The sequence below is a fragment of the Trachemys scripta genome, chromosome 14 (genome assembly GCF_013100865.1).
Source record: "Trachemys scripta elegans isolate TJP31775 chromosome 14, CAS_Tse_1.0, whole genome shotgun sequence".
NCBI classification, from domain to species: Eukaryota; Metazoa; Chordata; order Testudines; family Emydidae; genus Trachemys; species Trachemys scripta.
Genome location: NC_048311.1, coordinates 36,719,917 through 36,746,064, shown reverse-complemented (window position 1 = coordinate 36,746,064; position 26,148 = coordinate 36,719,917). Strand labels below are relative to the sequence as shown.

The window sequence follows — 26,148 nt, the reverse complement described above, 5'->3', positions numbered from 1 at the left end:
AAAATCGGGACAGGGGATGGGGTGTAATAGGTACCTGTAGAAGAGAAAGCCCCCGAAATGGGACTGTCCCTATAAAATTGGGACATCTGGTCACCCTAGTTGGTGCTGCAGTGATGAGCTGCCAAAATATTAACAACCAGTTCCCTCCTCCTCTTCACCCCACGAGGGGGTCGTGCCCCATCCAACCCCTCACATTCCTTGACACCCCCGGGACCCCTGCCCCATCCAACCACCCCTTCTCTCTGTCCCAACTGCCCCTGGAACCACTGCCCCTGACTGCCCCCCACCGTCCCATCCAACACCCCTTCCTTCCTGAGTGCCCCCCCAGGACCCTTGCCCCCATTCAATTCCCCTTTTCCCTGCCATCTGACAGCCCCGAGTCCCGACCCTAATCCACTCCCCCACCCCCCTTACCACACTGCCTGGAGGTGGGGGCTGCACCATCCGGAGTCGGGGCCGGGAGCTGGGAGCCGCTGCCCGGCCCAGAGTCGGGGCCCAGCCCGGAGTCGGGGCTAGGGGCTGGTGCTGGGGGCCAGCCCAGAGGCGGGGGCTGGCCCAGAGTCAGGGGCCGGCCTGGAGCCAGCCCAGAGTTGGGGCCGGGGGTTGAGCCAAGGGCTGGTCCGGATCCACTGTCTGGCCCGAAGGCGGGGGCTGGCCCGGAGTCAGGGCTGGGGCCGCCCAGAGCCGCGCGGCACCCGGAGCCCTCCTTGCGCCCCCTGCCCCAGCTCACCTGCAGGAAGCTGCTGCTTCCTTCTCAGCCCTCTCAGGCTTCCCGCGCGAACAGCTGATTCGCGGGAAGCCGGGAGCGGGAGCTTTCAGGGGAGGAGGCAGAGGCGGAGCCGGAGCCAGGTGAGCTGGGGCCGGGAGCAGGTCAGGGAGCTGCTGGAGCTTTTGTTAAATTTAAAAGCCCTTTTAGAACCGGGACAACCAGTTCTAAGAGGGCTTCTAAATTTAACAACCGGTTCCCGCGAACCGGCTCCAGCTCACCACTGTGCTGCTGCCTGTATTTCTTCAGATTTGTAGTGATCCATCAAACACATTCACCCTGCTGATGGCTCAGGTACCTGGGTCTTTCTCTCTGTATTTCAAAGCAGAGGAGAGTTATAATAGTAATAAAAAAATCATAAATGGCAGGATACAATACACCGCTACCCTGATATAACGCGACCCGATATAACATGAATTCGGATATAACGCGGTAAAGCACGCTCCGGCGGATCAGCGCATCAGCGTGTCTGGCTCCAACACGCTGCTTTGAGCGGAGTGTTAAGGGTGGGAGGTGGGTTGGCAAGCGGGGTGAGGAGGTGAATGGCAGGCAGGAAGGGGGTGAGGAGGCAGGCAGGCGGGAAGACGGCGAGCAGGAGAGCAGCGGTCGGGCGACGCGGGGAGGCGAGCTGGACAGATAGTGAGATTAGCGGGGAGGCGAGCGGCAGGCAGGCAGGCGGGTAGGTGGGGTGAGGAGGCGAGTGGTGGCCAGGCGCGCTGGGCAGACAGTGAAGAGACTAGCAGGGAGGCTGATTTGTCCCGGGCCCTGCACCCCTCTAGGGACGGCTCCGACACGCTGCTCTGAGCGGCATGTTAAGAGGCCAAGGGGTTGGATAAGGAGCAGAGGGTCTCGGGGGGCAGTCAGGGGACAAGGAGCCTTCCCTACCTGATATAACGCAGTTTCACCTATAATGTGGTAAGGTTTTTTGGCTCCCGAGGACCGCATTATATTGGAGTAGAGGTGTATCTAACTCCTCTGACTGTAGGATGCAGAGTGCCCCGCTAGTTAGAGAAGGACATTCAGCCCTGGTCTTCTCTACAAAATTACTTTGGTATAACTACATCGAGCAGGGGTGTGGGTTATTCAATGAAGACATATTGACTAAAGCGCCGGCATAGACAGCGCTATGTCGGCAGGAGAGCTTCTCCCGCTGGCATCGCTACCTTCTCATGGAAATGGAGTTATTAAACCGACGGGTTAGAGCGCCTTCCCCAGAAGTGCCACAGCAGCGCAATGTAATTTTGTAAATTTGTAGCGTAGAGCTGCCCTGAGATAGGCAGTGGGGGATGGCCCCTTTGCACCTTTCTGAGTAAATGGTGGCTCTGTTGATGGTTGTCAGGTCTTATGTCACTCCACAAACGTAGGCTAAAGATTAATACAAAGTCTAGGTGAAATGTTACTCTTTATTTAGCTTCTTTAATCAGGTGGATTTTTACATGTACACAAAACTGGAGCCCAGCTGTGGGACTTGTCACTAAAATTTCACTGCAACATGAATCAGTATTATGAAATAGCTACATAGAACCACAACTCTGCATGGAGCTTTTCAGGATTGACGCTGCAGTGATCGATCCACCGGGGAACCCACTAAATCAACCCCCCGTCACTCTACCAGAACGAGATGAATCAGGGGAGTCGACGGAAGAGTTTCTCCTGTTGACCCAGTGCGGTGTGGACCCTGTGGTAAGCAGATACTTCAACTTGAGTTATGTACCTTTTCCAACTCCAATATATCTTTTTTGAGGTGGGGCGACCAGGACTGCACACAGTATTCAAGATATGAGCATACCATGGATTTATATAGTAAAAGTGGAGGAGCTTGGTTTACCAGACTGATCAGCAATTATGTGAAAAGGCTGCAAAACACCAATCCTCTGGACTGCATTGACATGCAAAAAGCCTTATAAGCCAGTCAATGTGAAAGCCAATTTTAGAAGTACTTAATGAGGCTGTTAAGAATGCTGGAGACACAACTCAGTTATGCGAACAAACATGGCTGCCACATCATACTTTCTCTTTAAGCAAGAGATACCACATGCTACAAACTGGAGACCAGTGTTAAGTGCATTGTCACTTGTTTATCCTGAAGTTGGACAGTGATTCCGAACAAGACCTGCAAATGCTCATTATCTTTCTGCAAGAAATTCAACTGACTGGTTAGAAGCATGGAGTGCAACAATGAAAGACTCAGCAGTTGAAAAAGTGAAGAACTCGCTCACCATATTCCAAAAATGTGCATACATGGCTGATGAACGCACCAATGCAAATAGGCATCAAGTATTAAGTCATTGTGTACATTATCATGATGTCAGTGGTGGGCCTGTCGATGCATTTCTAGATGTTCAGGTTATAGAAGACACATTGGCTGCATCTGTGACTACCCACATGTTAGAAGAGTTAAATGCTTGTCAATTGGAACCCAAACAGACGGCTGCTTGTTCATTTGATAGAGCTGCAAACTTCCCTGGAAGACATGGTGGAGTACAAGCTTTCCTCAGAGAAAAGTAGGGTAACCCTAATATCTCCTATCCACACTGCAGAGACCATCTACTCTAGCTAGGGCTAGTACGAGCAGTAGAATCTTCAAAAGACATTTTAAAAGCTATAAATTTAATGTCTTCATTATACTCTTTTCTTTTTTCTTTTTTCAGCAAGAGTCCAAAAGGACTGAACATCTTGGGGAAAAATAAAAGATACATTGGGACTGAAGTTCAAATTAGTCCAACCTGGGAAAACCCACTCACTGTCTCATGAGCAATCCACGACTGTAGTCTTAAAATTATTGCTACCATTATTATTGGCTGTGGAAAGTTTCTACCAAGATGGGACGGATCTAAGTAGTGAGGCTGGTGGACTACTTTTGCTTTCAAGTTCAGAGAAGACAATCACAATTCTCTCTCTTGTAAGTCTATTAATGAAACCACTCGGGTCATTAAACAATGGCATCCAGACATCTGCTACAATAATAGTTGATCTCTGTCCAGCAATTGAAGCTACATTTGGATCAGTTAGAGAGAAATCCATTGAAAACGTACTAGAAGAAGCAAAGACTTCAGTCCAGAAGTTGACTAATGAAGGCATTTATATTGAATCCTTAAGTGAAGAGGACAAGAAATGTTTGTTAAGCCAGCTGAAAAAGTACGCAGATTTGATTCTTACAAATCTACAATAGCAACCTCTGGATTCTACTCAACCTCTGTGTAGCTTTTACAGATGCCTGTCTTACATGCCCCCTCGCTTGGACCAAAACTTTGAAAGGTCTCAATTCTGCCTTCTTCTTGTTCTACTCCTCTCATGGTACTGCTCTGCTACCTACCCCAATAAAGGAGAACTAACAACTTAAAATGCCTTGTTCAAAAATTTTAAGTAACATTTAACTTTCAAACGCCTGAACAGCAAATGTAACTTTTCTTGTCTGCATAATAAACACTGGCATTTTTATCTGTTTGAATAATCAAAGTGGTGCTTTCCGTGCCTTCTTGGCAAAGATTTGAACTGCTTCCTGTTGAAGGTTCACAGACTGGGCCAGCTCATGCTCTATTGAGATGGTTGCAAGGCCGACCAGCCTCTCCTGTGTCATTGTGGAGCGTAGATGTGTTTTTATTAACTTCAGCTTGGAGAAGCTGCGTTCTCCACTGGCGACTGTTACAGGAAGTGTTAGAAGTATGTGCAGAGCAACAAAAGCATTTGGAAAGAGGGTGGTCATCTTATTTGTGCACATATATTCCAGAACTGCCTTTGGAGTTGATCCTGCTGAAATGTATCTTGAAAGGGCTTTCAGTTCATCACCTAAATCATTCGCATCAATATCACACATGTCATCATGTGTCAACACTGTCTCTAGTGCCCTGCATTGCTGGTGTAGGTCTTCTTCAGGTATAGTGAGGAGTTTTGGAATATCATACAACATCCCAAATAAAACTGCTGTGTTCCTTGAACTGCATGAAACGTTCTTCAACTGACTGTATTGCACAATCTAGCGCCTGGTTAAAGAATTCAACTTTGAATTGTTGTTTCGGGTCTCTTATGGGATTAGCCCGTGCCTCGTAATCAAAATGTCTTCTTCTTCGGTGCCTCTTGTATTCTTGAATGGGTGGGAAAATCCCCCTCAGGGATACAGTATGAGCCAGGTGTCTTTGTCCCCCACCCAGAGCCAGGGTCGGATTCTCTCCCCAGGGACGGAGCCCGGCGGGAAAGTAAAGATTGGGGCCTTGTCACCAGCAGTGATAAATGTCACCTGCCCCCGGTCACAGTCCAGACAAACCTGGATCCTCTTTGGGACCCGTCGCCAGGGCAGATGGGTCTCAGAGGAGGTGAGGGCCTGGAACTGACCCTTCCACTGCCCCACAGCCCAGATCCCATCCTCAGGGCTACGGCTGATCCATCCCTTCCTCCTCACAGACTCTCTTGCCACCCCCACGACCCAGAATCACCCATCCCCCACCTGCACCTCCCAGCAATGTCTCCCCGAGGTGAATCCCTCACACCCCAGCACATAGTACACAGTGTCAAATCTCCCAGGGTTGTTGGGCAGTCGCTGCCGCGTGTCTCCACCGCTCACACTTTTCCGATCCTCAGACAGGACGAATTTGGGATGAGCCGTGTCTGGATCCAGAGTCACATTCGCTGTGGGGAGAGAGAATCAGAGCGTTAGGGGCAGAGCTCAGCCCTAGGGGAGGCTGGAACAATTTCTCATATTCCCCAGCAGCACCGTTCTGGTTGGGACAGGCCTGGATCCCAGGGAGCTGCCTCTGTCCCGGGCACCTGAGTATGAGTAGAGATGTGTGTGGATGTGTTATTCCTTGACTTTAGCAAAGCTTTTGATAAGGTCTCCCACAGTATTCTTGCTGCCAAGTTAAAGTAGTATGGACTGGATGAATGGACTGTTAAGGTGGATAGAAAGCTGGCTAGATCGTCAGGCTCAACGGGTAGTGATCAATGGCTCCATGTCTAGTTGGCAACCGGTTTCAAGCGGAGTGCCCCAAGGGTTGGTCCTGGGGCTGGTTTTGTTTAATATTTTTATTAATGATCTGGAGGATGGAGTGGACTGCACTCTCAGCAAGTTTGCCGATGACACTAAACTAGGAGGCGTGGTAGATAAACTAGAGGGTAGGGATCGGATACAGAGGGACCTAGACAAATTAGAGGATTGGGCCAAAAGAAACCTGATGAGGTTCAACAAGGACAAGTGCAGGACTCTGCACTTAGCACGGAAGAATCCCTTGCACAGCTACAGACTAGGGACTGAATGGCTAGGTAGCAGTTCTGCAGAAAAGGACCTAGGGGTCACAGTGGATGAGAAGCTGGATATGAGTCAACAGTGTGCTCTTGTTGCCAAGAAGGCTAACAGCATTTTGGGCTGTATAAGTAGGGGCATTGCCAGCAGATCGAGGGACGTGATCGTTCCCCTTTATTCGACATTGGTGAGGCCTCATCTGGAGTACTGTGTTCAGTTTTGGGCCCCATACTACAAGAAGGATGTGGAAATATTGGAAAGAGTCCAGCGGAGGGCAACAAAAATGATTAGGGGTCTGGAGCGCATGACTTATGAGGAGAGGCTGAGGGAACTGGGATTGTTTAGTCTCCAGAAAAGAAGAATGAGGGGGGATTTGATAGCAGTCTACAACTACCTGAAAGGGGGTTCCAAAGAGGATGGAACTCTGCTGATCTCAATGGTGGCAGATGACAGAACAAGGAGTAATGGTCTCAAGTTGCAGTGGGGGAGGTCTAGGTTGGATATTAGGAAACACTATTTCACTAGGAGGGTGGTGAAGCACTGGAATGGGTTACCTAGGGAGGTGGTGGAGTCTCCTTCCTTGGAGGTTTTTAAGGCCCGGCTTGACAAAGCCCTGGCTGGGATGCTTTAGTTGGGAATTGGTCCTGCTTTGAGCAGGGGGTTGGACTAGATGACCTCCTGAGGTCCCTTCCAACCCTGATATTCTATGATTCTATGTCACTGCAGTTCTTCAGCCTGTTTAATAGGAGCCACTTTATTGGTTTCTCTTTTCCTTGCAGGGGCTTCAGCTCCCCCTGCTGGGGCTGCTCCATTCCTAGCATCAGAGACACAGCCAGGAAGGTGTCAAGAAGGTTTTAGTGAGAAAGGAGCAGAGGAGGCAGGTACCAGCTATAAACCCCACAGAAGGAAACTCCCTCCCCTAATGCAGCCTCCACTCCCAGGCCAGGGAACAGAGAGAAAGGTGCAGCATTGGGGAAGAGCCGCTTAAAACCAGAGAGTAGGAGGTGGCATTGAGTGGGGTAGCCCCATCCCCAGCCCAAAGAGAAGGGAAGGGAGGGGAGGGGAGCAGCATCAAAGGGAGAGCATCTCCCCAATCAATGAAAGAGTGAGAAACTCCAATGGGAGAGCTACTCTGGGGGAATTCTGTGCCATATGAACATGCATAATTAATGGCCTGCACACATTTTTATTTTTTACTGCAGAAAGTAAACTTCCGCCAGAAAGTTGCTGCAGTTCTGCCTTTTGCCCACCAGAATTGAGCAGCCGCTCCTGGGTGGGAGCAGCCCCAGGTCAGGAGACAAGGGATATATATCGGAGAGACAGGCGCGTGGGGTTGGGGGCGGGTCATAGACTAGGGTTTCTAAGGGCTATTGAGGAAGGACAGATGGAACAGGGGCTGCATGGGAGTGGAGGCACAGAGCCACATGGGACAGGGAGAGGGGTACAGGGCCACATGGGAGAAGGGGGTGGCTGAGTGGGGACACAGATACACATGGGGATGGGGGAGTGGATGTCTGATTGGGGATGGAGGGACACATGGTGACAATGGGGAGGGGGTACAAGGCACACGGGGACAGTGGCAGATGTGGCTGACTGAATGGGAGAGGCTAGGGGTAAGCTAAGGTCTGCATTGGGGAGGCTCCCTAAAAATCCCTCCCAGCCTCTCCCCCCACCCCCCAAATCCTGTTCCATATTTCTCCCACCCACAGTCAACAATCCTCCAGGTTCACTCCCAGGCTCCTTCCTTCTCCCTCAGCTCCTCCATTCCCCTGACTCCCCCAAGTCATTGCACTGCTTCTGAGGGGGGCAGAAAATATGGTTCTATATTCTAGTTCAAATTACTTACTCAAAGTTCTGTATTTATATGCCTAGTAAGGAATCTATTTGACAAAAAACATTTCCTGAATCTTTTTCATTGTCTGTATTGTAACAGACATACTTGCTGACAGGTACTTCGAAATAAATTACCAAAATAATTGAATATTGTGATTACATTGTGTTCTTTTGACAAATAAAATATGCAGAATTTTAAAATATTGTGTGCAAAATTTGTAATTTTTTGGCACAGAACTTTTAATGTGTTAGTGCAGAATTCCCCCAGGAGTAGAGAGCCCAGGCCTGCCCAAACAAAAGGTAGGATGTTGGAGAAGAGTGATGAGGGAGACTTCCTCTGCCAAGGTTAAGGAGAGGGATGTGTCAGCCCTCAAAGTGAGCTCTCTACTCATTCCTCTCAATTAAATATTTAAAAGCCAGTGAATATCTATACAAATTCCAGGGTCAGAGTTAAGGGTGTTTGGATGCTGCTCAGGGAGAGCATTTCTGTTCATCAGCATGGACATGAACTCACCACCAAAGTTGGTGTCAGGATTGTTTGTTTGACTTCAGCTTGGAATCTCCTCCATATTTATGATTTCATTTTTAGGGCTGTGAACATCATGACCACTATCAGTTTGGCTGGTAACTTGAGGTACAATTTCATGAAAATGTTTTCATGGGACTTTTATGATAATGTAAAAACAATCTCCATCTGCAATCTCACCCTGTCTGTGTACTTCTAGGGGTTCCACTCTTCTTATCTCCAATGTAGCTGGCAGAATGTCTGGAGGGGGAAAGGATAAGAGAGGTGAGATTTCAGGCTTTCATATTTATAACAGCATCACCACTCTCAACTCCTAGAATTGTATTTTCATCATGACAGAGAAACAGACAGAGAGGCACAGAGACATACTCAGGTATTTAATATAAACTAATCTGAAACTTTCTGTTTCCTCTCTCATTCAGGTATCTCTCAGCAATGGAACCAACATCCTTGCAGCCTCACAACAATCCCAGGACATACCACATGTAAGAGAGATTTACTTTCCCCTCATCATCCCCTCCCACCCTTCAGACTCCAGTTGGTTTGTCTCATTCACTTACTGCTTTTTGTTGTAACCTAGACTCAGATCATGCAAAGACTGTGGCATAAAAGTAACTTTATCCACTTTGACACTAACGGGATGTAGAGAGTTTGCAAAATCCTGGGTCTGATTGTGAGCTGTTGGGTCTGTTTACTCAGCGTCTCTACAGAGAGCAGCACGACAGGGCCTTGTCCTCCATAGGCAGAAACAGCAATAATAAAATCACTTTATCAGTGTGGAAACTGAGGCAGGGGAAGGTTGATTCAATGGGCCAGATTCACCCCTGTACCGGCGAAAGGAGAGAGGGGAGGGGCCGTTTGTGACTCTGCTGTTCAGTGGCTGCAGGGGCCGGTGCAGACCTTGGCACAGGCTGAGGAAGTTCTGAAGCAGCCAGAGTTACATCCCGATGACAATGGCCCCGTGTGACTTGCCCAGTGTGCAGAGTGTCAGAGGCCCAGCTTGACACTGCCCACGTCCCTCTGTCCCTCGTCCACCCCCTCCCTCTTCCTCCCGCCCTCACCCCTCCCCCACCCCATTCCCAGCCCTCTCAGGAACACACCTTGTGCCTGCAGCTGCTGGGGAGGAGGCACAAGGGGCTCCTGTGCTGTAGGGATCCCTCACCGTGGGGGAGGGGCTTTCTCCTTCCTTGCAGCCCGTTTGCCCAGACTAGCTGCCCTACGGGACCAGAGCACAGTGATGGGCTGGGTCCAGCTCTAACAAACAGCCTTTAATTTATAGTGCTGATCTTTAAGCACCTGGGGCCTGGTTCTCAGAGGGGTTTGGGCACCTGCAGCTCCACTGACTCCACCTGCAGATGTGGAGGCTGCACAGCTCTGGAGCACCTGTCCTGCAGCTCTCTCGTTGGGAGAGAGAAACTCAGGTGCCCCAAATTAGGCCATTTTTTGTAAATATGGGCCTTAATGTTGTGACATTTGGTAAGTCGTGAATTAATGGGAGACGTCCTGACGCCCCTGCTACATTTGTCTGCTTTCCACGAGTTATGGTATTAAGTATTGAGAATTGGTACAAGGGTCATTTCCTATGCAGAAGTTTGGAGAGACGGAGATTGTGTGTTTGCACTGACTGACTTGGCTTTGGCCTGGTGAGCAGTTTGCTGGACATAAGGGAAATGCTGCCTTAAGTGACCTTGTTATTAAGTGATGTATTCATAAATCATTATATGGGAAAAAGATGTTTTGAGCACACAATGTGCTTAAAGACAACAGACACCCAGAATGTAGTGCCCAGGAGCAGTTAGAAAGTCCCAAAACCCCCATGTGGAGAAAATGTATGGATCTGTGCACATCAGTTTGTACTGAGTGGTAATGAACGAATCAGAAAAGAGAATAACTTGAAATAGCTTAAAGACTAACAAATGTATTTGGGCATAAGCTTTTGTGGGGCTGGAACCCACTATCTCAGATGCATGAAGTGGAAACTTCAGTTTGGCAGGTATATATACGCATGCAAAGATGGATGTGTTAATTACTATGCGAAGTTTAGTGTTACATCACTAAACTATCTAAACCCCTATATGCCACAAGGGGCCACAACAGTGGCACCCTTAACTCACCCACCAATATTGTTAATGTATCTAGTTACACACTTAGCCCAGCAGAAGAGTCTGCCCTATCTCGGGGACTCTCTTTCTGCCCCATCACCTCCCCGGACATGATACAGTTCTGCGGTGACCTAGAAGCCTACTTTCACCCTCCCCAACTCAAGAAATATTTCCACCACACCACTGAACAGCGCACTGACCCACAGAAACCATCCTACCAATGCTATAAGAAGAAGGATTCTGCATGGACTCCTCCAGATGGTCGAAACAACAGACTGGATTTCTACACAGAGTGCTTCCGCCAACATGCACAAGCTGAAATTATGGAAAAGCTGCATCACTTGCCCCATAGCCTCAGCTGTGCAGAACACAACACCATCCAGAGCCTCAGAAACATCTGACATTATAATCAAGGAGGCTGACAAAGGAGGTGCTGTAGTCATCATGAACAGGTCGGATTACGAACGGGGGGCTGCCAGGCAACTCTCCAACACCACATTCTACAGGCCACTATCCTCCGATCCCACTGAGGAGTACCAAAAGAAACTACACCATGTGCTCAAGAAACTCCCTGAAGAATTACACAAACAAATCTACCCAAGATCCATAAACCTGGGAATCCTGGACATCCCATCATCTCAGGCATTGGCACCCTGACAGCAGGATTATCTGGCTATGTAGACTCCCTCCTCAGGCCCTACGCTACCAGCACTCCTAGCTATCTTCGAGACAGCACTGACTTCCTGAGGAAACTACAATCCATTGGTGATCTTCCTGAAAACACCATCCTGGCCACTCTGGATGTAGAAGCCCTCTACACCAACATTCCACACAAAGATGGACTACAAGCCGTCAGGAACAGTAGCCCCGATAATGTCACAGCAAACTTGGTGGCTGAGCTTTGTGACTTTGTCCTCACCCACAACTATTTCACATCTGGGGACAATATATACCTTCAAGTCAGCGGCACTGCTATGGGTACCCGCATGGCCCCACAGTATGCCAACATTTTAATGTTGGACTTAGAACAATGCTTCCTCAGCTCCCATCCCCTAGCACCCCTACTCTACTTGCGCTACACTGATGACATCTTCATCATATGGACCCATGGGAAGGAGGCCCTTGAAGAATTCCATTGGGATTTCAACAATTTCCACCCCACCATCAACCTCAGCCTGGACCAGTCCTCACAAGAGATCCACTTCCTGGACACTACAGTGCAAATAAGTGATGGTCACATAAACACCACCCTATCTCAGAAACCTACTGACTGCTATACTTACCTACATGCCGCCAGCTTTCATCCAGGACACATCACACGATCCACTGTCTACAGACAAGTCCTAAGATACAAATGCATTTGCTTCAATTCCTCAGGCAGTGACAAACACCGATGGGATCGCTATCAAGCATTCTTAAAACTACAAACTCACCTGCAGAAGTGAAGAAACAGATTGACAGAGCCATACAGGTACCCAGAAGTTACCTACTACAGGACAGGCCCAACAAGGAAAGTAACAGAACACCACTGGCCAACACTACAGCCCCCAGCTAAAACTTCTCCAGCGCATCATCAAGAACCTACAACCTATCCTAGAAAATGATCCCTCACTCTCACAGACCTTGGGAGGGAGGCCAGTCCTCGCTTACAGACAGCCCCCCAACCTGAAGCAAATACTCACCAGCAACTACACACCACACAACAAAAACACCAACCCAGGAACCAATCCTGGCAAAAAACCCTGTTGCCAACTCTGTCCACATATCTTTTCAAGGAACACCATCATAGGACCTAACCACCTCAGACACACCATCAGGGGCTAGTTCAGCTGCACATCTACCAACGTGATATATGCCATCATGTGCCAACAATGCCCCTTTGCCATGTACATTGGCCGAACTGGACAGTCTCTACACAAAAGAATAAATGGACACAAATCAGACATCAAGAACGGTAACATTCAAAAACCAGTAGTAGAGCACTTCAATCTCCCTGAACACTCAGTAACAGACTTGAAAGTTGCCATACTTCAGCAAAAAACAGACTTCAGCGTGAAACTGCAGAGCTGGAATTCATACGCAAACTTGACACTATCAGACTGCATCTGAATAGAGACTGGGAGTGGCGAGCTCACTACAAGAAGTAATTTTCCCTCTCTTGGTATTCACACCTTCTCGTCAACTATTAGGAGTGGGCCACATCCACCCTGATTGAATTGACCTCGTTTGCACTGGTCCTCTGCATAGTAAAGCTACATACACATCTTTGCATGTGTATATATACCTCCCAAAATGAAATTTCCACTTCATGCATCTGATGAAGTGGGTTCCAGCCCATGAAAGCTTATGCCCAAATAAATTTGTTAGTCTCTAAGGTGCCACAAGGACTCCTCATTGCTTTTGCTGAAACAGACTAACACAGCTACCCCTCTGAAACCTGAAATAGCTTGGACAGCAAAAGCCCTTTCAATTAAAAAGTTCTTGCATGTGTAGTGTATGAGTTATAGCTAGGGCGCTACCAAATTCACAGCTATGAAAAATGTGTCACAAACCGTGAAATCTGGTCTTTTGCTTGCTTTTACCCTACACTACACAGATTTCACGGGGGAGACCAAGGTTTCTCAAATTGGGGGTCCTGACCCAAAAGGGAGTTGCGGGGGAGGGGGGCACAAGGTTATTTTAAGGGGCTCATGGTATTGCCACCCTTACTTCTGCGCTGCCTTCAGAGCTGGGTGGCTGGAGAGCAGCGGCTGTTGGCCAGGCACCCAGCTCTGAAGGCATTGCCCCACCAGCAGCAACGCAGAAGTAAAGGTGGCAATACCATACCATGTCACCTTTATTTCTCCACTGCTGCCTCCAGAACAGGGAGGCCAGAGAGTGGTGGCTGCTGACTGAGGGCCGAGCTCTGCAGGCAGTATCGCAGAAGTAGAAGTGGCAATACCAGCCCATGCCATCCTTATTTCTGCACTGCTGCTGGCAGTGGCGCTGCCTTCAGAGCTGGGCTCCCGGCCAGCAGCCACCACTCTCCAGCTGCCCAGCACTGAAGGCAGTGCCCCGCCAGCAGCAGCGCAGAAGTAAGGGTAGCAGTACCACAACCCCTCCTACAATAACCTTGCAACCCCCCTACAATTACAACACCATGAAATTTCAGATTTAAATATCCGAAATTGTGAAATTTACTATTATTAAAATCCTCTGACCATGAAATTGACCAAAATGGACTGTGAATTTGATAGTTACACAAAATACTTAATATTCATAACACTCAAAGGTGATTGGAAAAGAACGAATAACTATATAATCTGGATGTGTATGTCAGAAAGAGTAAGGGGTAGTGGGAGCTTCATAGGAGAAAAGGATCTGCCCCAGGAGAAAGTAACTGGGCAGTACTTAGAATCATAGAATCATAGAACATCAGAGTTGGAAGGGACCTCAAGAGGTCATCTAGTCCAACCCCCTGCTCAAAGCAGGACCAATTCCCAGCTAAATCATCCCAGCCAGGGCTTTGTCAAGCCGGGCCTTAAAAACCTCCAAGGAAGGTACTTCTTTCGGTATGTCTGTCATTTCTTACTTTAACAGTAATTATCATGGCAAGGCAGGCTTTTGTAACAAATAAGGGTTTGAATTAATCAACCTGAGTGACTTGGACCCCAAGTGTGTGGCATTCTCACCCAACAATTAAACAGAAGCATTATCTAATTATGAACCAATTGGCCAGAGCCATTCTCCTCCCATAGAGTCAGAGTCTCATCCCGATTTCCCCACCTAGATCCCTTCTAGGTACCTTTGAATTTCCTCACAGTCTTCACTAGAGCAACATTTTTCTGGGAGAAATCACTGAGTCTCTTTTCCAGTTCAGGAGAAATTTCCATTGGTTGCTGGAACTTCCCCTTCTCCCACCTGGAGAGAAACAATTTCACGTGATTATATTGCACTGACTGACTCATTATAAGTTCTGGCTAATGAGTTACTGCACTAATGGGCCTGGAGTTAGAAATCCTCGACTTCTCCCAGCCTCAGAGAATGTGCAACACAGCCCATGGCCGTGCAACCTTCTCCTCAAAGGACCCATTAATATTCTTCAACTCTGGTCTGGGGACAAAAGCTCTGGGGATTAAAAGGGAATTGAGTCTCCATGGCCAATTCACTCCATGGCCTCCATGCTCTGAGGGACAGGAGGTTCCCATTTTAAGTGCTGTAGAAATCTGCCCACTAGGAAGTGGACTGAGACATCAACCCTCCCCTCCCCAGCTCATTCCACACAGGTCTCCAAACAGTCATCAGGTGGGACAGACTCTTGACCACTGCTGCCCTGGGCTGAATGGTAACCAGGGCCCCACCAGTGACAGGCCCGTATTCCATCCCCACAATCCTGAGGCAGCCAGTCCCTCGGAGAGGTGACATTTCTGGAATGTAACTTAGGTCCGTCTTTCTTATTCAAGAAGTAATTCCAGAGTCTTCTATAACAGGGTGAGAACCTCAGGAACAAATGGATCAGAGAGATTTGTATCCAACAAGTGACCTTCCCCAAACATTTTGCTGTAGAGCCCTTGGGAGATGCGCTGCTAACATCAGCTCCAAGCTCTTTCCCAGTGTCATGGAGTGTGAGGGGGAGAGAGCAAGGCCTGTGGGTGAACCTAGGACTAGGGGAGGCAAGCCCTCAGCCCCCTCCCAGGCCCCACCCCAGGCCCTCTGCGGGAGCTGAGCCCCCTCACCTGATCACCCCCAGCCTTCCCCACCCCCTGAGTGGCCCAGCCCCAGAGCATGGGAAGGGTGAGCAGCCCCAGCCTCTCCGGCCCTAGAGCACAGGGAGGGCGGGCGGCACCCTGCCGCAGCCTCTCCAGCTCCAGAGCACAGAGAGGGTGGGCGGCCCCAGCCTCCCCGGCCCAGGAGCACGCGGCCGGAGGCTGGAGGGAGCTGTGCCGAAGCAGGGAGATTGCTGGGGGTAGAGTGTGGGTGGGGCCACATTTGGTAGTTTGGGAAGGCATTGCCTTCCCCTGCCTCTGATATCCGCCGCCCATGGGAGTGAGAGGGCCATGTACCTGCTCAAGGTGCTTCTGTCATCCTAGAGGAGAGAGAAAATAATTTCAATCCAACCTAACCCACACTTTGGATTCCAAATAAAAGATTTAGAAAGTATGGGAAAAAGAGGTCCTACCCTGGCCACAGAGCCACGCGTTCGCCGAGCTAATGGGGCTTTTCCTTCTTTTATATCAAAGTGTCTGTAACTCTTCAAAAATAATAGTCATTCACATCTCTGCAATGCACACACTGAGTTACACTGTGATCTCTGACTGCTGGACTTCTGTGCCCATGTTTTAGGAGACGACCTGTCCCTGTGGGGGGATCTGGGATGTTTCTAACTCAGTCTCACCTGCAGGAATTCATCTGATGGCTTCTGGTACTTCCCCTCCAGCTCACTGAGACAGGAAATCTCCTGGGATAGTTTACTGACATTTTCATTCTGTATCTTCACAGTCTCCTTGTCCACATTTTCCAGCTAGGCCAACAGGAGTCGCTCTTGTTCCTCCAGGAACTGCTGCAGTTCCTGAAATTCAGACACAATCTTCTGCCTCTCAGTTTGTGTCTTTCTCTGTAAAAAAAAATTTTTAAAATTGGTCAAGGGCTGGTGAGGGGCATGGATGGAGCCTGGGGTCTTTTCATGGAGTGGTGAATGTGCAGGGAGAAGAATTTCTTTGCAAATTCTAAGTCATATGACAACGAACAGTATCCTGTGCTTTCTAGAGAGGATTTTGTCACACCATTACATTTGGCCCAGAAACTTGTAAAGGGACATTCCCATGTCTGACATGGTTCGGATAGTGCATTATCGAGGGCCTCGGAGATTCAAATCCAAAGCAGCAGGGGGTAGCACTCAACATTAGAGCTGGGTGACCTTTTCTGTGCTAAATTTTTTTCCAAGGAAAATGCAAATTTGTCGACACTGAAACATTTCATGAATTCCCGTCACTGTCACCCAGTTGTTTTGTTACAAAAATGGTTTGAGCATTAGCCTGCTAAACACAGGGTTGTGAGTTCAATCTTTGAGGGGGTCACTTAAGGATCTGGGGCAAAATCAGTACTTGGTCCTGCTAGTGAAGGCAGCGGGCTGGACTCAATGACCTTTCAAGGTCCCTTCCAGTTCTATGAGATAGGTATATCTCCATATATATATAAAATATATATATATATATAAAATAAAATAAAAAAAAATCAAAACATTTTCTTCTTTTAATTTTTTTCCAGGATTTTAAAGTTCAAATTACTTTTTGTTTGAAAGTGTCCTTGTTTTTTTTTTTTTTTTTTTTTTTAATATAATTATATATTTTAAAAGAAATGGTCAAAATTGAAACAAAACATTTTGATTTTGTCAAAAATGAAACATTTCATTTGACCAAGAAAAAGTCAAATTTGTGTATAAAATTTTCAACAAATCAAAAATCATTTTTGGTTCAACCCTTTAAAAAAAAAAAAAATCAGTCAGGGGGAAAGATCTGGTATTTGCCAAGTTTTGCTCAGATCCACGTTAACAGAGGCAGGTGGGGAGAAAAAAATAACAAGTGAAACTCTGACACAAAAAACTGCAGGCTCAGGCAGAGAGCTCTGCATTGGATACATTCAGTTCACATTGGGAAGATTTTTATCACAGCCACAATGGCTGGAAATTAATTCATTAATGGAAATGAAGTCTTAGAATCTGAAGAGGAACATGTTACGCTTTTCTATCCTTGCAACAAAGCCCGATGCCAACTCTATCCACATATCTATTCAAGTGACATCATCATGGACCTAATCACATCAGCCACACCATCTGGGGCTCGTTCACCTGCATATCTACCAACATGATATATGCCATCATGTGCCAGCAATGCCCCTCTGCCGTGTACATTGGCCAAACCGGACAGTCTCTACACAAAAGAATAAATGGACACAAATCTGACATCAGGAATCATAACATTCAAAAACCAGTAGGAGAACACTTCAACCTCTCTGGCCACTCAGTAACAGACTTAAAGGTGGCAATTTTGCAACAGAAAAGCTTCAAAAACAGACTCCAACGAGAAACTGCTGAGCTTGAATTAATATGCAAACTAGATACCATTAACTTGGGTTTGAATAGAGACTGGGAGTGGCTGGGTCATTACACATATTGAATCTATTTCCCCATGTTAAGTATCCTTACACCTTCTGGTCTGGAATGGGCCATCTTGATTATCACTACAAAAGTTTTTTTTCTCCTGCTGACAATAGCTCATCTTAATTAATTAGCCTCTTAGAGCTGGTAGGGGAACTCCCACCTTTTCATGTTCTCTGTATGTGTATATATCTCCACACTATATGTTCCATTTGATGTATCCGATGAAGTGGGCTGTAGCCCATGAAAGCTTATGCTTAAATAAATTTGTTAGTCTATAAGGTGCCAAAAGTACTCCTGTTCTTTTTTCTAGGGAAAGCAGTTATCAGGCCATCTGTAGGGATGTGCGTGCACATACACACAGACATACACACAGTATTCCAGGATCATGAAGCAGCAGACAAAAGTCCACATTCCCCAAGGCCACAAAGCAATTAATCACAAGAGTGAAATGTGAAGGATATAAGCTGTCATAAAATATAAACTGTAATTAAAGAGAAACTGACATAAGAAAGAAGGAGGGTGAGAGTTGTAGTGAAAATAAGAAACTAGTAAGGACTGTAAAACAACGTATCTGGACAGCACCCCAAGGCATACAAGGTGAATGACAGGCATGGAGAAATTGTCAGAGCACAAAAGAACTGTAAACCAGAAGGGGGTGGAGGGATAGAACCCAACACATCACACCCAGGAATACGTGGCTTTATTTAAGCTGGAACTCAGAACAGTAAACAATCGCACAAGAGGATTCCTCAAGACAAAACTAAACATCCTCCAAACTCTGGGCTGACGGGCAGAGAACTGCAAGATTGCAGTGAACGTGTAACAGTGGGGGTTTGTTCTAGTGCATTGGATTTTCTGCTTCAAAAATCTGTTAGTTCATAAATTGTTACCTATAAAGAGAGTTTAATTAAGCTAATAGTAGTTAATATATAGTAGATAAGAATAATAGTTTACAGTAGCGTATGGCAGTGCTTTTCAACCTGTGGTCTGCAGGTCCCTGGGGGTCCATGCACTGTTTAAGGGGTCCGCAAAAGACTTAGGCCTTGTCTACATTTGCAAGTTACAGCACATTAAATCACCCCTGGGCACCCTAACTCCTGAGGTGTCCACACTGGCAAGGCACGTAGAGCACCCGGACTCCGTGGCTGGAGCGCTCCTGGTAATCCACCTCCACGAGAAGCATAGAGCTTGCTGCGTCCAGGCTGGAGCGCCGTGGTGCCAGTGTGGACGCCCTGGTCTATTAGTGCACTCTGACCAGCTCCAGTTCTACCCACTCTGGTCATCAGTTTGAACTCTACTGCCCTGCCCTCATGTGACCAACCGTTAGACCTGCCCTTTAAATTCTCTGGGAATTTTGAAAGTCCCCTTCCTGTTTGCTCAACAAGGCGTGGAGTGCTCTCAGTGCATCTTTCCAGGTGACCATGCCTCCATGCGCCAGGTGACCCTCTGCTTAGAGCAATGCCAAGGTGCTGGACTTCATCAGCATTTGGTGAGAAGAGGCTGTCTCTGGCTGTTCAAATTTAGCCTCCAGGCGCTGAACCTCAGCGGTCCATGCTGAAGTGAAGCTTTCACCCTTCCCTTCACAAATGTTATGGAGGGTACAGCATGCAGCTATAACCGTAGGGATGCTGTCATCGGCCAGGTCTAGGCTGGGTCTCCAAGGATCACAATGGGCATTTTGACTTCCCCGGTGGTGATCTTATGGTCCGGGAAGAAAGTCCCGGCTTGCAGCTTCCTGAACAGGCCAGTGTTCCAAAAGATGCATGCGTCATGCATCTTTCCGGACCAGCCTGCGCTAATGTCCATTAAACGCCCACGGTGATCCACAAGCGCCTGAAGAACCATCGAGAAATACCCCTTCTGATTAATGTACTCGGTGGCCAGGTAGTCTGGTGCCAGAATTGGAATGTGTGTGCCATCTATCGCCCCTCCGCAGTTAGGGAACCCCATTTGTGCAAAGCCATCCACAATGTCGCACACGTTGCCTAGAGTCACGGTTCTTCTCAGCAGGATGAGATTAATGGCCCTGCACACTTCCATCAACATGACTCCAACGTTAGACTTGCCCACTCCGAATTGGTTAGCGACTGATCAGTAGCTGTCTGGAGTAGCCAGCTTCCAGATTGCGATCGCCACCCACTTCTCCACCGGCAGGGCAGCTCTCAATTCCATGTCTTTGCGCCGCAGGGTGGGGGCGAGCTCAGCACACAGTCTCATGAAAGTGGCTTTTCTCATCCGAAAGTTCTGCAGCCACTGCTCATCATCCCAGACTTGCATGACGATGTGATCCCACCACTCGGTGCTTGTTTCCTGAGCCCAAAAGCGGCGTTCCACTCTGGTCAGCACCTCCATGAATGCCACAAGCAATCTCGTGTCGTATGCATTATGCAGGTGGACCTCTTAGTCAGACTCCTCAGTGTCACTTTGTAGTTTAAGGAATAACTCGACTGCCATTCATGACATGCTGGCGAGACCCATCAGCATATTCCTCAACAGTTTGGGATCCATTCCCGCAGATCGAAAGGGAAGACAGAGCGCGCTGTACAAAAACCATTGAAAGATGGCACCAAATGCGGAAGGAAGTGAACGGACTGCTGGGATGCGAAGCAATGCAGGACGGGGCATTGGGACAGGACCCAGGATGCCCCGCGCCCGCCCTCCCCCTTCCCACCAGCCTCAGCATCAGAATAGGAAGAGATGCTCTGTGGGATAGCTGCCCATAATGCACTGCTCTGAAAGCCGCTGCAAGTGCCACAAATGTGGTCACGCCAATGCAGTTGCAGCTGACAGTGTGAATACACGGCAGCGCTTTCCCTGATGCTGTCTCTGAGGGCAGGTTTAACTCCGGGCACCCTACAGCTGCAAGTGTAGACGTAGCCTTAGACTGAAAACTGACTGAACAGAATTCAACTACGTGTGTGTAGTGGGGTGGTGCGCAGGGCAGACAGTAGCCATGTGGCTCTTTTGGTGAATGGTGATTGCAAATGTGGTTCTCAAGTCACCTACACGTGAGTACCACGGACCTAAGGGATCCGCAAAAGACTTACACTGAAAACTCACTGAACAGGATTCAGCTATACACACAGCCAATCGAGTTTCTAAAAGGTGTCCACACCTCCATTCGAAATACCCAGAGGGCTCAGCAAATGTAAAAAGCTTGAAACTCACTGGTTTACGGTGCAAGCCTAAGTAGTAATTCTGCTAAAACAACTCATTGTCATTTACTTGCGATTATTCCCCACTTAACTGATTTCTGCTTTCCCCCAACTGATCGAGATAAAACACAATTGGGCCTCTAGATTGCCCCTGCCTCTCCGTGTTGGTCTAATTCAGAATGCTCCTCCACCTGGGTCATTACAAATGCAGGTTAATAATGAGCACCTACCAGGTATTCCTGGCTTCTCTTCTCTCCAGTCACTTTAAATCCCAGCAGCTTTTCTCTCTCTTCCCGCAGTGTCTTCAAATGGGTCTGAAGAAACAGAAAATGATTTGAGTGGTGTTATTTTTATTTTTAGGAGTGAGAGGGTGGGTAAGAGCTTTTCCAACACAAACCAACACTCTACTGATGAAAATCCAGTAGGTTTATGATATCAGCAATACCAAGACGTGTAGTCATATTAATGGACACTGGGAGTGTTTCATTTTCAGACTCCTTGAAATTGTTTGACCATGTGTCTCCATTGACTTACACCAACATGAAAGTGGGGGCACCTCCTTGGATTTTTCATTCCACTGTGTGAAATATCCTGTTTTTGAGGAGGTGTAACAAACAAAGTGATACAAATCCCAGAAGCCATCGGGGCTTGAAATATGGCCTGGGATTCTCCAAGGAGTCCAGCTCCCACTGAATTTCAGCCCTGAACCCCTGGAGACTGGACTGGATAGATAGAACTGGCTTGGGCACTAGGGCAACCCCATTAGACGTGTTGGTTTTTGACAAGAATGTTTGACGTTTGCCCTAATTCTGTCCTGAACCCTTCCAGTGCCAATGCTGCCTGGGTACCTGTTCCCCAGCTCCCAGCAAAGCTCCCAGAAACAGTGAGTTCTAGAGATTTCAAAATGCTGCACTGTGAGATGCTGCCCTTCAGAGAGGAGCAGGCCCCATCCGCTGGCGCCATATAAGGTAACCCCTAAGGCGCCGCTTTTCAAAAAAGTGCTGGGGGAAGCAGCTGCTTCCCCTGCACCCCACTAGTTACGCTACTGGTGGGAGCCCTGGGAGCGGGCTGGGGGAGCTAATGGGGGGGCTGCTGATGTCTTACTAGGGGGTAGCAGTGTTAGTCTGTATCTGCAAAAACAACAAGGAGTCTGGTGGCACCTTAAAGACTAACAGATTTATTTGGGCATAAGCTTTCGTGAGTAAAAACCTCACTTCTTCGGATGCATATGTTTGTTGTTGCTGATGTCTTACTGTGGCTCTTTGGCAATGTTCATTGGTAAATTCTGGCTCCTTCTCAGGATCAGGCTGGCCACCCCTGGAAATAGGATCAAGACACTTTGAATGAATGAATCTTTCATTTTCAAAACCAGTGGAAGAAAAATGAATCTGAATATTTGTATGAAAAAAAAAAAATGTCGTTCCCCCTTCCCAGCTCATTTTTATGGCAGGAATTGGGAATACTAATATCAATGTTTAGATTTAAGCTTTTATTCAATATTAATCTAGTTAAATTTTCACAGCTGTGGGAAATTAGAGGGGTGCGTGACCCTAAGAAAACTATTAGGTGGGGAAATATTATTGAATATTGTTTTGAGGGCAGAGTTAAGATAGTTTTGCTTGCCTTGCCAGTGAATATGTACACTATAAAATGTCCATGTTTGTTATAAAATTAAGCATAGATTTGGATTTCTAATACTGTATTAGTGTACAAAAGTGTTCAAAAATCATGAAATTGTCTTAAAATTAAAATAATAATAAAAATAAATTTGAGGTGTTTATTTGCTTCCTCATTCTGAGCCTTTAGGTCCATACTCAGATCACACATTCAATCTGTTCTCCACAACAATGAAATCTAATCTCCCCCCCTCCAAGAAAGCTTCTTTGTACATAATTGGATGCGTCTGGGAACAGGGTCTGTGTAAAAAAACAAACAAACAAAAAAAACCACACCATATGAGATAAAGATAAAATCATGAAAATTTGTGACACTGCTAATGTTTGAGTGGGGTTAGACTTTAAGTCTAGCATTGTGGAAAGACAATATGCATTTGAACTATTTATGTCCGAGCAGCCTTACTGTCAGCTCTTTTCTGATCATTATTTGGTGTTAAAAATGTGCACACAAATACACATTACATATTTCATCCATGCTATTTGTGTATAATGTTTGGAACTATGTTATGCATAGGAGAGCAACAGAACAAGTATTTAGTCTTGGAAGGATACGATTTTTAATCGATTAAATGTTGGTCAATGTAGTTTCACTGTACACACAAACTGATAATTGAAATTTACAGATAGGCAAAGAAGGAAAAATTCTGTTTGAAAACTTAGAATTTGATTTAAGGATATTTACTGTGAATATTTTGACATGAAATGTTAACAATTTTGTGTGTTAAGAGATATAAAGCTTTAACTGTTTGAATCTCACCATCTACTGTCGTTAAAAAATTGTCTGACACCCCCTCCAATTTCCCACAACTGTGAACATTTAAACTGATAAAAGAAAAAAGAAAAAAAAAAGGCTTAAATCCCATAAGTAAGTGCAACCCTGAAACTTTAAATAGATGAATGTGGAATGAATGCTTAAAAATAAACATATCTTTGAAATGATTAAAAAAAATAGAAATGGAATCATCCCAGGCCTACAACTAATTATTTTGACCCTTCATGACACCTGAATTCCACCCACTAATCCATCTCCAGCAGGACCACTTCTAATATTCCCAGCATTTGCACCAGCTTCAAAGAATAAATATTCACAACTGGCCGGGGTCAGCGGGAACCTTCTGCAAACATGGATCTTTTCCACAAAATTATACTGAGGTTAGGGACATATCCTGACTCAAAAAGACAGAGTTAAGCTATAAACTAGGGGTTTAGATTTCTGAAAATACCCTAACCACATAGTTAAGGACGGGAGGAATAATATGGTAACATTTATATTGTCTTTATATCAACTGATAATTTTCCTTCACCTAGAGTATTGTGTGCAGTACTGGTCACACTATCTGAAAAAGGATTTTGCAGTATCAGAAAGGATTCAGAGAAGGGCCATGAGAATGATCAAGGGCCTGGAAAAACTTATATTAAGAATCAAAAGAATGGGGCTGTTTACTTTAGAAAGGAGCTGAATACAAAAGGATAGGATAAAGCGATATAAAAATAATGAGACAGAGAAGATAGTTTGGGAACATCTTTTCTTCATGTCTCATAACACAAGAACAAGAGGGGTCAATGAAATGGAAAGAGATCAAATTCAAAACCGATAAATATTTCTCCACACAACATGTAATTAGACTATGGAACTCCTTGCCACATGGTGTTTTTGAGGCCAGAAATGTAGCAAGATTCAAAAAAGGTATTGGACATTTATATGGATAACTAGAAGGGCCAGAATTGTAATAGTTATGCAAATATAGAATTTTGGAAGGAATAAATGGATCAAGGCTTAAAATGATATCTTAACTATTAGGGATTAGTAATAATACTTTTATATAGTGTTTCCCATCACTAGATCTCAAAGTGTTTTACAAAGTATCATTGACCCCATTTTAGAGATGTGGAAACTGAGGTCCAGAGAGGGGTACGGCCTTAAACCTGAATCTGAGGCCTGGTCTACACTGGGGGGGAGGGTGTCAATGAAAAATACGCAATTTCAGCTACGGGAATAGCGTAACTGAAGTCGATGTGTCTTATTTTGACTTACCTCCCGTCCTCACGGCATGGGATCGATGGCCGCGGCTCCCCCGTCGACTCCTCTACCGCCGCTCGCCCTGGTGGAGTTCCGGAGTCGACGGGAGCACGTTCGGGGATCGATCGCTATCAGGCGGGTAGTCTGGACGTACCCTGAGCCTGGGTTTACTATGTGGTGTAAGACAGAGCCACTGAGATCTGTTGACTGTGGTTCTTCCATCTTCCTCAGAGACACCTGGTGCCGACTGCTGTTGGAGACAGGATCCTGGTCTAGATCAGTGGTTCCCAAACTTTAACAGCCCGCGAAACCCTTTCAATAAATTGTGAAATCTCATGAACCTCCTCCTAAAAATGAATATTTTCAGGGATTTAAGTTTAAATTTCCTCAGTGTGATGGATGCCCCAACTGCCCGCCTCCGCTTTTCCTGGGGCTCGGGCTGGGGTTCTGGCTGCCGGCTCCCCTGCTGATGGGGGCAGGGCTCGGGCTGCCAGCCTCAACTACCCGGCCCCGCTCTCCCTCAGGCTCGGGCTGCCAGCCCCACGTGGAGAGCTATGGTTTGGGCTGCTGGCTCCCCCACTGACCACCGGGACTCGGGCTGCCTGCCCCAACTGCCCGGCCCCGCTCTCCCTGGGGCTCAGGGTGTCTGCCCTGCAACCGGGTCCCACCTGCTGTCTCCAATGCCCGGGGTCCTCTGTCCGCCATTAGTGAAATTTTTCTGGTGAATCCCCAGTAACGTTCTGCGAACCCGTTTGGGAACCACTGGTGTTGATGGGCCCTGGGTTTGACCCAGCCTGGATCAGCGTCACTATGGTCCAGTGATAAATTGGGGCAGCACAGCACGTAGCCCCATTCTCTGATATTATAAACACTAAACCAAAGCAAAATCGGAGGCTGGTTTAAGCAACTTTTTACCCATCAGCTTCACTTCTCTCCTCAGACAGACAAGGTTTAATTTCTGCTCACGTTCCCCACCCCTCCGAACGCTGCCAAGCCCAAATCACCCAAAACAAGCCACTCTGCTTTGGGTCGGCACCGGTCCATGTCCATAGTGTCAGCGGCCGGGTAGAGCCATAATACCACCAGACCCCCAAAAGACCCCCCTCAACAGTGCATCACCCCACCAGAAATGCTCCATGCGTCACTGCAACGGTGGCGCTGTGCACTCCACTCCCTCCCCACACAACCCCAAACCCAGCCTAGCCACTCCCCAATCCTCCCCAGCCCCAACTCGGCCCAAACTATACTGCAGCTTTGCAACCCCCTGCCCCCCACTGCGTGCATCCCTCCTCCCCTGTGTAAGTGCAACACCACCACCAGAAATGCACCAACGGAAAGATCACTGACCACAGCCTACCAGGCTTGCCAGACTACTGTAATCAGCCGACCCAACCCCCCCTGTACCAAACCAATCCCCCCTCCCCCTACCTAGAGTAGTCCGAGCAGGAGGCAGCCGGTGGGGAGAGAGTAGGCACTGCAGGGCGCACACACATGCAACAACCTCACAGCGAGGACCACTTAGAGAAGAGGAACCCAACCCACAGCTGACTGAGCGAGATTCCTGGTTCCCTCCTTCATCTGTAACGCCCTGTCCATCAGGCTGACCTGGGGCATTGGCCTCTCCCCCATTGGCCCTGGGGACTGTCAGTCTCAGAGTCCTGGTTTCTTCCCCTCCCCTTGCTTTGGGTTTTGGGAG

At 47.4% G+C, this 26,148-nt stretch overlaps 2 protein-coding genes across 5 annotated transcripts in view; both read right to left on the bottom strand.

The window, feature by feature from the left end:
• Window positions 1-26,148, bottom strand: part of LOC117886991 (zinc finger protein 445-like) — a 731,357-nt gene that overhangs the window by 146,107 nt on the left and 559,102 nt on the right. The window lies entirely within an intron of this gene.
• On the bottom strand, window positions 4,790-26,043 carry LOC117887013 (erythroid membrane-associated protein-like). 4 transcript variants are annotated; one of them, XR_004648096.1, is made up of 5 exons: window positions 25,881-26,043; window positions 24,468-24,702; window positions 22,010-22,672; window positions 20,987-21,070; window positions 15,580-16,056 (listed from the first exon to the last, which is right to left on the bottom strand). XR_004648096.1 is itself a non-coding variant. In XM_034789247.1 (3 exons), exons 1-3 carry the CDS (start codon window positions 14,408-14,410, stop codon window positions 5,196-5,198), a joined length of 420 nt encoding a protein of 139 aa, XP_034645138.1. In that variant the 5' UTR covers window positions 14,411-15,106; the 3' UTR covers window positions 4,790-5,195. The 4 variants fall into 4 exon arrangements, 1 of the variants encoding a protein (XP_034645138.1); XR_004648098.1 differs by lacking the exons at window positions 15,580-16,056; window positions 22,010-22,672; window positions 24,468-24,702 and adding exons at window positions 4,790-5,392; window positions 8,542-8,601; XR_004648097.1 differs by lacking the exons at window positions 15,580-16,056; window positions 22,010-22,672; window positions 25,881-26,043 and adding exons at window positions 4,790-5,392; window positions 8,542-8,601 and having other exon boundaries at window positions 24,468-24,508.